Source organism: Heterocephalus glaber, unplaced genomic scaffold (assembly GCF_053883595.1).
Source record: "Heterocephalus glaber isolate CG9 unplaced genomic scaffold, H.glaber_assembly_v1.0 deba00001479, whole genome shotgun sequence".
Classification (NCBI taxonomy): domain Eukaryota; kingdom Metazoa; phylum Chordata; class Mammalia; order Rodentia; family Bathyergidae; genus Heterocephalus; species Heterocephalus glaber.
Window position 1 is genome coordinate 14,361,020 of NW_028258316.1, and position 13,508 is coordinate 14,374,527.

The 13,508-nt window shown below is 39.5% G+C and overlaps 1 protein-coding gene across 7 annotated transcripts in view; it reads left to right on the top strand.

The window, feature by feature from the left end:
• The first annotated feature begins 1,608 nt into the window (after nt 1–1,608).
• The window catches only part of Fbxw2 (F-box and WD repeat domain containing 2), a 31,948-nt gene continuing 20,048 nt past the window's right edge, over nt 1,609–13,508 (top strand). The window contains exons 1-4 of one of the 7 annotated variants that reach the window (XM_087182829.1): nt 1,609–1,708; nt 1,810–1,918; nt 6,581–7,090; nt 8,986–9,081. In XM_087182829.1, coding sequence (XP_087038955.1) covers nt 6,601–7,090; nt 8,986–9,081 — 586 coding nt within the window. In that variant the 5' untranslated portion in view covers nt 1,609–1,708; nt 1,810–1,918; nt 6,581–6,600. Of the gene's footprint in view, nt 1,709–1,809; nt 2,211–6,580; nt 7,091–8,985; nt 9,082–13,508 lie in introns of those variants that run through there. The other 6 variants (XM_087182834.1, XM_087182830.1, XM_087182832.1 and 3 more) reach the window with 6 other exon arrangements.

Consider the following 13,508-nt stretch of genomic DNA (forward strand, 5'->3'; position numbering starts at 1 on the left):
ACAGCACCAAGAGAGAATGTTTCCATCACTGCTGAGGACCCTAATGGATAGTGCTGTATAAACACATGCGAATGCAGATTATGGGCCCTTACAAACATACAAGGATACTTGTGCTTTCAAGTTGGTTTGGGCCAGGCATGGTGGCACATGCCTGTAATCCCAGCACTGGGAAGGCTGAAGCAGGAGGATTGCTGCGAGTTTGAGGCCAGCCTAGGCTACACAGTGAGTTCAAGACCAGCTTGAACTACAGGGTGAGACCTTGTCTCAAAAACCAACCAACCAAACGAACAAAAAAGTCAAGTTGGTTTGGGTTGAGATCCTATGATAGCCAGTTACTATGACCTTAGGCAAGATACTTAAACGTCTTTGGACCCGTTTTCTCATCTCTATAGGGCTAAAAATAGTAACTACGTTGTAATACTGTTGTGGGAACTGAGAGGATACTTAGAAAAAGTGTTTCACAATGTGTAGCACTTTGTGCAGTAGTCTTTTGCTGGGAGCAATGCTACATAATTCTAGGGAAAAATCATTTGAGTAGGCCTACTTCTCCTGCCTACAGCCCAGCTAGGACATTCCAGACATAATTGCATTTTTGGCCTCTGGTAACAACTGAGACCTCAGTGATCCCGGGATGCTGTAATCTCCAGGACAAGACCACACCTGCGGGACCCGCCAGGGAGGAACCAAATCTTCATCTGCATAGTTCCTGATTGTTCTTAGATTTCCACGGCCCCCCAGCCTTTTGTTACACCTTGTTTATCCCAATGTGAAGTACTGAACTCTCTATTTCGCTTGTTACTTTTGTTTCCCCATGTACTGAATAAAAGGTGCTGCAAGCTAGGGGGGCTTTGTCTTTGCTGCCCAGAGCAGCACTGATCAGACGCAAAGCTCAGCTTCTTCTCAGTCTCATTTGTCTACCTTTCCTGTAATTCGCCGTGTGCTGCCGTGGCTCGCAGGAGACTAGGACTTACTGCAGAAGTTCTGGTAATGTCCCCTTCCCGTTCCCTACAATCTTTGACAGTAAAAGACTTGCATGCCTCAGTTTTCAATCAAGACAGTGGTGTGTGTGCAATAGTTATCCCAATGAGGAAAATAAAGTGTCAGAGGTGAAGTACTGTAAACATATCTCCTATGTAGTATAGTCAAATTACCTGACTGCAGCCCACTATGCTTCATTTCTCTTCTTAACACTTGTTAAGACTTGCCGTATATCTTGTTTATTGTCTTCCTCCTTCCACAGACGTAGGCCCCAGGTAGTCAGGAAATTTTGTTTTGTTCCCTAAACCACCTCCTAGAACAATGCTTGGGATATAATACGTGTTCAGGGCATCGTTTGAATTTGCCCCTATCTCAACTTCTCTAGCTATAGCTCCCTCTTCTGAGAAGTGGGAGTAAGAAAAACTGCCGCTGAGCTAGTGCAAGATAAAACTGGGTGAGGTGTACAAGCACCCTGGGAAAATAAAAAAATATGGCACTGAAGAACGCTTTGGTGAGGTTCCAGCCGTAGTAAATTTAGCAAGGGTCACAAGACGCCGACTTTTTCTACCCTCCCCCTTTCCTTCCCACCTGCCCCTCGGGGTGGGCGCCGGAAGTGCAGCCGCTTCCGCCGGGAGCCGCGGGGCGGTGGGACGCGCGGAGATGACGCAGGCAGCACCGGAAGCCGCTCCCCTGTGTGGCTGCGGACCCTGAGCGGCGGCCGCAGGTCCAGGTTTGTATGTTAGGCGGTGGCCTCCGGGAATTGGGGGGCTGGGGGGCGTCCGTGCCTCTGCTGACCCATGCTTCAGCCTGTTTGTTCTTCTCTCCCTGCAGGCGCCATGGCTGCAGAGGGGACCCGGCCGCTGCGAGGCTGTGGCGGCCCAAGAGCCCCTAGTCGGTGTGAGCCCGGCGCGAGATCCCGGGCCCCGGGGCGCTCGCTCAGGTCAGTGCCCCGCGGAACACGGCTCCGGGAGCAGGGTGCCTGGGAACGACGAACGGGCTAAGGGATCTGGAGTATGTTTTAGAGAAAGGAAAATTAGGTCTTGGAGTTCCTGTCACCTTGTTCCTCCCTCCTGGTGCCTGTTTTCTTAACTGTGGAATGAGTTAACAATGATGTCCCCGAGCTACGAGGAGTGTAAAAAGGTGGTGAAGCCCTGAGAGGTGGTTTATGAAGTACAAAGCGTTGTAATAATGTGAGGGAGCGCGCCATAATTGTGGGTATGCCATGGAAACAGGTGTGTATGTGAGGTGCGGTTTGAAAATAAGAACAAGGATAACTATTAATCCTAAATAATACCAATTAGCATTTATTGTAGGCTTACGAGTGCCGAGTAGTATGCTAAACGCTTTGTGTGTATTCTAAGTCTTTCAAATCCCTTGTAAGTAATGCTGTTTGTACCTACATTTTACAAGGAAGCTGGCCTTGAGATAGATGAAGTGGTTTGGCCAAGGTCACCCAGCAACAAGTGGAGTTGCAGAGCTGGTATTTTATAAACATTTACATTTTAAAACTTTTAAGAGTCTACTTTAAAACTAACGGCTTTTAATAGGTACTTGATCCACAGAGCTTTAAATTTAAAATGGTATGCAATTAAAAGGTATCTTATCCCTTTTTCTCAGCTCTCCAATTCTCTCTGGGAGCTCCCAGTGCTGTAAGTTTCTTACCCAATATATTTTATGCATATGTAAGCTTACAGGTCTACATACTTTTTTTTTTGGTACTGGGGATTGAACTCAGGTCCTTGCACTTGCGAGGCAGGTGGCGGAACCACTGAGCTAAATCCCTGGCCCTCTACATACATTTTTTAGAGCCTGTGTACATGATAACTGGTTGTGCTTATTGGGGAAAGGTGGGAGATGACACTCCTTTCTAGCAATAACAGATGTTTGGCTTTCATTCTTTATTAGGCCAGAACCTGGTGGAGTAGCTTGGGAAACACATTCATAGTTTCCCCTGGAATGCCTTGTCTCTACTGAGACCTGGGGATGTAGGTTTTGTTTTGCTTTGGGAGGGTGAGGACTGGGCAAGATGTTGAACATGCTGTTGCCTATGCATTTCTGGAAAAGCCACTCCACTTCTTGGGCTATAAATTTCCTTGTTAGTACTGATGTGTTCCGTGGACTTGTGAAGATTAAATGAGCCAATGTTTATGGGCAGTATTGTAGTCTTTAAAACCGGGATAAATGTGAAAGTTGCATAAAGGAACATAGGGAGTCAGTGTTAGAACCAGAGACCAAGCCCAGGCACTCATCTCTTAATTTGGGAATCTTTTCATACCACACATACCCTTTGTGATTGTTAATGTCAAAGACAGTAGAACAAGCTTAGTGTTTAGTTTTCAGGTGGGGGTAAAAAGGAGCAAGACAGCACAGGATGTGGGGTGGGTAGAGAGAAAAGAACTCTTAGCAATGATAGCCTCAAGCCGTGAACTGTCCTTAATTTAAAAAACACTCAGTAAATTTAGTTCTTGAGTTTTTCTTCCAGGTATTAAGAAAAACTAATAATTGCAAGCACAAGGTCCTGAGTTCGATCCCCGGTACCAAAAAAGAAAAACTAATAAGATGATAAGGTTGAAAGGGATGTTAGTGGTCATGTTCATTCCAGCTTCAGTGCCACAATGAAATTAATAGAAAATGTTTTTTGAGTTATCCTGAACTGGCTTCACACGTCCCTGCTTTATTTCTGATTCTCGCCCTCAGAAATAGAAGTTAGTTGAACATTCCCACGATAATTTAGGAAGTGGCTAAATAAGTAAAAAAATTTGGGTCTAAAGTGTTTTCACTTATCCCACACACTGCCTCTTATCCAAGTATCCAGCTTATTTACAGTAATGGGAAGCTTACTACTTTGGAGGTGGCAAGTCCATTTTTGGAAAGCTTTGATGATTTAAAAGCTCCTCCTGTTGAATTGAAGTTGTACTTCCTGTGTTTTCCCTCTGGGGACCTTGTACTAATGCACTCTATAAGAGTTCAGTTTAAACCTGTGACCTTAAGAAAGTCCCCTCCAGAGTTAATTGATTGTTTGAGAAAAGTAAAAATTGGTGTTTTTAAATAATACATTTTGCAGAGTTAATGAGACTTGTTTTATTTATTATTTATTTTTAAACCCACCCACCCACCCAACCCCCGCCCCATACTGGAAATTGAGCTCAGGTCCTTGCCTTTGCGTGGAGGCGTGGCACCTCTGAGCTACATCCCTGGCCCTCTTATTTTTTAATGCCTTTTTCAGCTGGTTGTGGTTTTTTTTGGGGGGGGGTTACCGGGGATTGAACTTGGGTCCTTGCGCTTGCGCAGCAGGTGGTATAACCACTGAGCTAAATCTCCCGCCCTGCTTGTGGTGTTGCATAACTGAGTTACTTGAGAAGCTGAGGCAGGAGGCTCACAAGTTTGAGGCCAGCCTGAGTAACTTAATGAGACTGGCAAAAAATGAAATGAATGAGCTGGGGATATAGTTCAGTGTTAGAGCACCCCTGGGCTCAATACCCAGTACTCAGGGGAAAAATGTTTTTCATGACAATCAGAGGTGAAGAATTAGAAAACAGCCTCCTATAAGGAGTTGACCTTCTTACAGGGCAATCTGTAATGTACAAGCTGGAGGAAAATTTTAGAGTAAGAATATATAAATCTCAAATGATTAGCCTTTTGAAAGGTGCTTACTGGAAAGCTTGTGGGCAAATTAATTTGGCTTGTTTAGAGTATCTTTTAGCTATGTATTAATGATGAGAGCATGATAATATTTTAGTGGGCACTGTAAATTTGCCTTGTGATCATTTAAATAACTTGGCTCAGGGGCCAGGGATTTAGCTCTGTGGTTCCGGCGCCTGCCTCGCAAGTGTGAGGTCCCAAGTTTGATCCTTGGTACCCCCCAAAAAAACAAAACAAAACTTGGCTCATATGAATGTAAGCATTTCAATAACAGATGTATGTCATAGTGTATGTGCAGGTGTAATGGAGGAAGTCCTTCCATACTTTTCACTGTAAAAAAAATTCAGAAGTGTTTTTTTTTCTGGTACTGGGCATTGAATTCAGGACTCTGTGCATGCTAGGCTCTGCCACTGACCTACATTACAACTTACACATTCTTTTTGATTGACTGATACTGTTTTAGTCATTGTGACATTGTCTGGATGCCTACAGAATAGAATTTTCATATGAATGATTATTCTTAAAAGTAGATAATCTTAGGTACTCAAGAAGCTGAGGCAAGAAGATCACAAGTTTCAGCCCAGCTGGGACAATTTAAAAAGACCCTGTCTCAAAAAAAAAGGGAGAAGGCCGGGGATTTAGCTCAGTGGTGGTGCCACCTGCCTCAAAAGTGCAAGGTCTGAGTTCGATCCCCGGTACCAAAAAAAGGGGGTGGGGGTGGGGGGAGAGGCTGATGATCTAACTAAAGTGGTGGAGTGCTCCTGGTTTCAATCACTAGTGCCAAAAAAAGAAGAAAGAGAGCTTTTCCAGGAAATGTTACAGAGGATTGCCAAGATACAGAGAAAGGAGGGAGCTTGTTATCTTGTGATAAGGTGATAAAACTTTGTATGAGCTCATTACTTTTTGGCTGCCAAGTAAATCTTTTCATATAAATTAATTTATCCTCTTTGACCTGTAGTTTCCTCATCTATAAAGTGAAGATGATACCTTTTTTTGGTGTTTTGTATGGATCAGGATTATTATGTTTTGTTTTGTTTTGAGAAGGAGTCTTTTCTGTTGCCCAGGCTGGCGTCAAACTCATGATCTTCCTGCCTCAGCCTCACAAATAGTAGGATTACAAGCATGTGTCACCACAGCCTGCAGCATCAGGATTAGTAATTTGCTTTATTTGTGCAGCCTTCCAGGACCCTCATGGCTCTCTGGAGCACATGGTTAAGAGGTGACATTAGCTCGTGACGCTTATAAAAACAGACTTTGTAAGGCCTTTATTAATTCATGTTATAACAAGCAGTACCATAAAGGAGGTGGAAGAACCAGAATACCTGAGACACATGACTTATAACACCTGCTCATTTTCCCTCTTCAGATGTTTTTGCCCAAACATCTGTTACAAAAGCAAGTAGTCAGTTCTGTGTTTTTTTGTGACAGCTCAGGTTGTACCTAACACAATAACTCATGTCTCAGGTTGCTGCTCCAGATACTTGCTTTTTGGTTTTCACATGCTGGTGCTTGCTTTTGTGATTTTAATGCCCAAAGAAAGTGTACTAAGGAATTCACCAAGAAAGTAGTTTTATAATCGTTTTAATAGGAGAAGGTGTATTATAGAATACAGTTTCATCATGAATAAATGACTGAGTACTTTGTAAATCTTTTACTGTGACAGTGTATGTAGCATATACTAGACTTCAAAAGGAACAAGTTGCACATGCCAGTCTTACTCTGATTTAGATTTCAGAGATGGTGATTTGTTAAAGTATGTTTTCTCAAATGTATTTACTTTTGTGTGCATGGAAATGGTTCAGATAATTGTATAGTGTATTAACTGTAAAGTTGTAATGTAGCAACTAAGCATAAAGTTGTAATGCTGAATTTTTTACACTAATTTTTAATACTTCATTTGTTAGTCTTGCTTGAACAGTCTTTTTGAGCAGAACTAATACAATATTTTGATGTGCCACAGGTAAATTTTTCCATAACCTTATGGAGAGAAAGGACTTTGAGACATGGCTTGATAACATTTCTGTTACATTTCTTTCTCTGACGGACTTGCAGAAAAATGAAACTCTGGATCACCTGATTAGTCTGAGTGGGGCAGTCCAGCTCAGGCATCTCTCCAATAACCTAGAGACTCTCCTCAAGCGGGACTTCCTCAAACTCCTTCCCCTGGAGCTCAGTTTTTATTTGTTAAAATGGCTCGATCCTCAGACTTTACTCACATGCTGCCTCGTCTCTAAACAGTGGAATAAGGTGATAAGTGCCTGTACAGAGGTGTGGCAGACTGCCTGTAAAAATTTGGGCTGGCAGATAGATGATTCTGTTCAGGACGCTTTGCACTGGAAGAAGGTTTATTTGAAGGCTATTTTGAGGATGAAGCAACTGGAGGACCATGAAGCCTTTGAGACCTCATCATTAATTGGACACAGTGCCAGAGTGTATGCACTTTACTACAAAGATGGACTTCTCTGTACAGGTAAGAGATGCTGGAACTGGCTTTTGTTTTTTGTGTTGTGCTTTTTTGAGACAGTGTCTCACTGTGTAGTTCAGGCTGGCCTTAAACTCGCTATGTAGTCTAGAATGGCTTCAAACTCTTGGTTAGTTGTCCTGCCTCAGCTTCCTGTGTGCTGAGGTTACAGGTATGTGCCATGTGTTGGCTAGTTTTTGTTTTTCTTCACTTGCTTTCTTCCTTTCTTTTTATGGTAGGGAATAATCTTAAAAACACAAAACTATTCAGGTTTGAGAATGGCAAGTGTTGATTATATTAAGAGATCTATAATATCCTCCACTTGAAAAGATTTCCCCATGTCCCTTATCCTCATCTTTCCTTCTAGAGAAGACAAACACTTTTATGAGATTTTATGAGAAAAACACTTCAGACATTCTTTTAGGCATGATATAAATCAGAAAGCTGCAGATTACTTTTTAATTTATTTTTGTTTTTGTTTATGTCTTAGGCAGTACTGGGGATTGAACCCAGGGCCTTCATGATGAGCCACATCACCAGACCTTTTTATTATTTTTTTTCTTTTTAGTTTTGAGACAGATTCTTACTGAGTGCCCAGGCTAGGCTTGAACTTTCTGTTCTTTTTTTTTCTCAGCCTCCCAGAATGCTGGGACAATAGGCATATAGCCACCATCTGGCTTTATCAGTGATTGTTTTTGGGGAAAAAAAGTTTTTAAAAAAGGTACCTGCAACCCTAGCAAATTCTTAGATCATTTTGTGTGAATTACTTAACCTGTTTATTTTTCTGTAAAACATGTAAAAGGATGTATTCCTTCCTTTATCTAAAATTCTGTGATTCTAAGAATTGGAAGTTGAGAATGAGGACATGGAAATGAAGACACTTGATTTTTAAATTAGTTAAATGATTTTATGTAAATATATAATCATTAAAATTAAATGTGTTGTTATTGTTGAGTAAAATGGATATGTTTCTATAGGCAGTTGCAATCCATCACACATTTTAGGCAACACTTTCTGATAGGCAGCATAAATAATTCTCAGGCAGTGTTTACAATTGCTCTAGGCAGTTCTTAACAGTCTATTTGCTTACATCATAAATAAAGATTCTTAGTGTTCTTTTTTCACCTGAGGAAACTTGGTAACATTTGTGTATTGACTTTATATAGTTGTAACTTTTATAAGTATAAACTGTATCTTTGTGTAAAAGAATATGATATCGTCACCTATTTCCATTAGTGCATTTTCAGATTTTTTTTTTCTCTCTTTTTCTTTTCTTTTTTTTTTGGCACCGGGCATTAAACTCAGGACCTTACACTCAGGCGGCAGAACCACTGAGCTAAATTCTGTGGCTTTTTTTTCCTCTTTTTTATAAATATCTTTTTGCTTTACTTTTTTTCTCTTGAATTATTTGGGCCAAAAGCTAAAAAGTAGAGTTATCAGATCGAGAAGTTTGAATGATTTTTTTATACCTCTGCTTAGTGTCCTTTGTAGTTATACTAAATTTATACCGTTCCCACAGCAGCGTTATATAACTTGTTTCTGCTTTAGTTTTATTAGAATCTTGATTGATTGATTGATTGATTGATTGATTGTTTGAGGTACTGAGGGTTGAACTCAGAGCTTCTTGCCTGGTAGTAAATTTTAATGTTTTTAATAGTTAAGAGGTGTATAATTGCTGAAGATTGTTTTAAAATTGCACTTCTTTATTAAAGATGTGTATTTTCCCACATGATATTACCTAAAATGCCAGGTAGTTTGTCAGTTTGTTAAAATTAGACATTTGATTTAAGGCATTTAGTTTGTCATCCTGAGTTATTTTATGCTTACATTATTTTCCCTATCTCATCTGCTGGATTATTTGAACAAAATCATTCATTCTTCTGTACTTTGATGTACTTTCCCAGTTGTGATGATGGCTTTTCCATGTCCTTTTTGCCTCGTGATGTGTTGCAGACATTTTTTAAAGATGCAGTATTACCTTGGAGCTCATTCCCACTTAGGTAAATATTGGCCGTTGACTCATTGTTTTCACAACCGTTTACTATAGCTCTTTAAAAATATTTCCTGTCATCATACTTTACTTTTGAAATGTAATAAAACCTTAATTACATGGAGGAGAAGTAAATGGGTAACAGTTATTGAATTCTCTAACTACAGTACTCAGAAAGTTAAAATCTATAATTAGTGGACCCAACCCTACATTTTAAAAAGAATAATTATTTAATTAATTGGGATTGACCTCAGGGCTTTGTGCAGCCTAGACGGGTGTTCAGCCACTGAGCTACATCTCTAGCACCCTAACCCTGCAGTTGAAGATTAGTCTCTAAGTGGATCTATATATTATGTTATTTTAAATCTGATTAGGTTAGCAGATTGAAAATTATGCAGTGGCGAGCTGGTCAGACATCCACACCCAGAGCAGTGCACCATGCTGGAGACTTAAAGCCTGCTGCTTGCGGTATCCCCATGTGCTGGCAATGCTTACGTCATTGCAAAATAAATGATATAAAAAGAAAAAGAAAAGTATGCAGTGGCTGTTGAAAATGACCCAAAGTATTAATTTTTTTCAACAACAGCATCCGTGGGATGAGAAGTACTTATTACAGAATTGTTTTGTGTCATCTGATTGAATTCAAGAACTTGAATTTTCAGTAGAGTTGAATTGTGAAATCCTAAATTTGGCAGTAAGCTTGCGGTGACTCAGATTAGCACCTTGAGCTAGTAATAAGAATGTCACCAATGAGATTGATGGATAATATAATGGTGTAGATTGAGGTAGTTATATTTCTGTTCCACAGTTTAATTTTGAAATGGTCAGAAGGAACCTAGTGTGCTTTGTGCTGTTTAGTAGATATTTATTTATGAAATGTCTACTATTAGAAGACAGTATGAGAGCATATATGGAAGAATTAGAGCAGTTCTTCCAAGAATATATCCACTGGAATCAGGAAGGTGATCTGACTTAGGTAAAAATCTCCATATGGATGGACTCTGGCATATTAGAGAATACCTGCCTTTAGAGTGTAGACTTCGTTGTAGTGAATTATTACCACATATGATTTAGGCTTGGAGTGGCCAAATCTCACTTTTCAAGAGAAGCCTCAAATCTAGATTTATGTGAAATAGTGGGATTTTTTTCAGTATTGATATTTAAGCACTATTCAGATTTTAAAAATGTGATTGGGTCATATGCAGCTGCTAGAGTATGACCTTTGGCCTATAGTTGAATAAGAAAAACAAGAGCTATAACAGTTAAAGTGACCTAGTTGAAATGTATGGGAAAAAATGATACAGTTCTTCAGAGGGAAGAATAATTTCTTGTATTTGGAAAAATTGCACAGTGTTTATATTGGGGCCTGACGAATGGGTAGATTTTAGAGAGATGAGATACACAGTAAGGATTTCCCAGTAGGCAGGTCAGCATTTGCAGAGGCATGGAAGTGCTAAACATTGGAGCATGTAGGAGGAGAATAAAATTCATTTTAGTTAGACTTTTTGACTGTAAATAGGGCCTTTTATACTAGTTGCTTAGACTCTAATCTGAAGAAATAGGTTTGGGCTATATTATGAAGAACATTGAAGGGTGGGAACATGAGTTTAGACCGCTTTCTAGAAGTAAAAAAGCTATAAAAGATTTCTGAGCAGAAAAGCCAGGGTTAGAGCTTTCTGCTCCAGGTGGACCAGTGTTACTGATTTCTGTCAGACTCAAGTCCTCTTTTACATTTTATAATATGTTAGAAAGAAATTATGCCTAAAGACTGATCCAGAGGAGAAATAAGAGGACTGTAATTTAAAAGAACACATTTAAACATGTAATGCTTAATTATGACTATGCTGAAAGACTGAAGTAAACATATGTTTACATCTGTGTACTGTCATCATGAATGTAAGTTATAAGTGCACGCTGTTTTTGTTTGATTTTTTTTTTTTTTGGTACCGGGGATCAAATTCCAGTCCTTGCTGCTTGCACAGCAGCCGGTGAAACCACTGAGCTAAATCCCTGGCCGCATGCTGTTTTTGTGTCATAGAGTAAATGATACGGTTTCACTTGGTGAAAGACTTCCAAAGTTCCCAGCAAAACAGAGTACATTATTCCTGAATTTATCAGACATTTGTACTGATAGAAAATTCAGTAAGTAGTTAAATGTACTTTGCAAAACAGATTCTAGGCTTAAAGAACTAAAAATAAGCTTCTCTTATAAATATCTGGGGCCAATGAGACTAGAAAAATGAAAGAATGAATTTTAGAGGACAGATGCAGTTCACCTTGGAGATGAACCAAATTCATTTGCTCATTGTACCTTGGGTTGCGAGTAACTTGGTCCCTGAGTGTTCCACAAGATGAGCAAACATTTCTTAAGAAATTTAACGTGATAAATGAGTGATGTCTTGCAATATGAATAGTATGTCATGCTGAATGTCACATGATCACAACTGGTCTCTCTCTCTCTCTGCTTTGCTAAACAAGTTCTTTGGATTACGGATGGGGTGAATTAGACTCGCAAACCAAGGTTTTATTTTTATATGCAAGTGGAGATTTCTAGTGTTTGGAATTGCAGAGTCAGAGTTTTGAAGAGTACTCGGGTCTAGAGAGAAAGATACTACAGAGATAGTTTGCTGCATTTGGGTTTACAGTTCCTTTTTCTGCCTCTCTGTTACGTGCCCATCCTGTGGGTTTTTTTTTTTATATATATATCAAAGTAATGTTTTCAGAATTGAGAAGGGATTTTTTCTTTCTTGCAATCTAATAGTCCTCTTTCTAGTAGTCTTTAGTCTTCTTTCTGTGCTAAGCTTCTTCATTGATTACTTTTGTTGGGTCAGTGCAGCAAATGGGATCAGAGGCCTGAAATACAGCCAGAAAGAGAAAACAGTGACTTCTGTAGGATTACCAGGTAGGAGTTAGACTTGTACCACTATAAAATGAAACTCATTTCAACCTTTTTTTTTTTTTTTTTTTTGGTACCGGGGATCGAACTCCGGTCCTTGCGCTTGTGCAGTGGGCAGCAAAACCATTGAGCTAAATCCCTGGCCCAGCCTTTTTTTATATATATATATTTCTTTAGGGTTTAAAGGCAAACTGTAGTAAAACATATATAATAAAATTTATCATTTTAACCATTTTTAACTGTACAATTCGATGCCATTAGTACCTTCACAGGGTTGTACAACCATTGGCATCATTTCATCTCTAGAACTTTTTTGCATCTAAATATTAAACCATCCATCTACCCTCAACCCCCAACCCCCAGCCCCCAGCCTGTGGCAACCATCATATTTTCTATGAATTTAACTCTTCTGGGAACCTCATCTAAGGCTTATTTCACTTAGCATATTGTCTTCAAGGTATCTTCATGTTGTAGCATGTGGCAGAGTTTCATTCTTTTTTAAGGCTAAGTAATGCTCTGTTGTATGTATGGACTGCATTTTGTTTATCCTCTTTAATTTAGTCTTCTTGCCCTTAGTTTTGTTTCTCCAAACCAGTTTCCATGATACAGCCATAATTGTCTTTTAGAAATGCACCTGAGGTTATAAACATCTTCCTGACCCATTTATCCAGCTCAGCTTTGTCTCATTTCCCAGTCAGACTGAAAACATAATGTCTATGTCTTCCGCAATGCATTGTGTCTTATAATGTAAATAGTTCTGATTTTTTATGATGGTTCAAAAAACTTTTTTATGGACTGTCCCCAATGCCTGTTTGCACATACTTATGTAATACAGAGATACGCAGTAGGTACATCAGTAGTTGTATACCTGGGATTGCAAACAATGGACTATGGGCCATATCCTGCAGAAAACAGCAATGGCAACAGAGTCTCTGGCTTGCAAAGCCTCATATATTTACATCTGGTTTTTTACAGAAGAGATTTTATTAACCTATGGTATATACTTAAAAAAATTTTTTTGGACCTGGTTAACTTATTCATATTTTAAATTGAACTAGTTAAAACTTGGAATTTTTTTAAGACGTGAAATCCCTTCTTCAAACATTCCAAATCCTGGGTTGAAAACAAAGAGTATAGTTGAGGAGCTAGTAATGCCAGCTCCTGAGGCATGTTTCTAGAACATAGCATGTGGAGGAACACAATCATCTCTTCACTGGAGCTTCATCTGACTCTCTTCATCCCCTTCTTCTATTTGCTATGCATTTTGTGCTACTCACCACTGAGTTCAATGAAATTGTTGCTTGTTTGAACTTCTTGGCTTCCCAAATAGACTTAAGTACCATGAGAGCAGGAGCCCTGCCAGGACAGGACTTCTATTAGTGTATGTTGAATGAGTGAGACCCCTGTTGAATTTGACACTAAATCAAGACCAAGCTCATATAGGATCTAAAATGATTTCTTTTCCTTTTCTAGTTCCTTAATATAGTTACAAAATACCCAAGATGAAGGACCTAAAAAACCCATCTATCCAGATGTGCTGT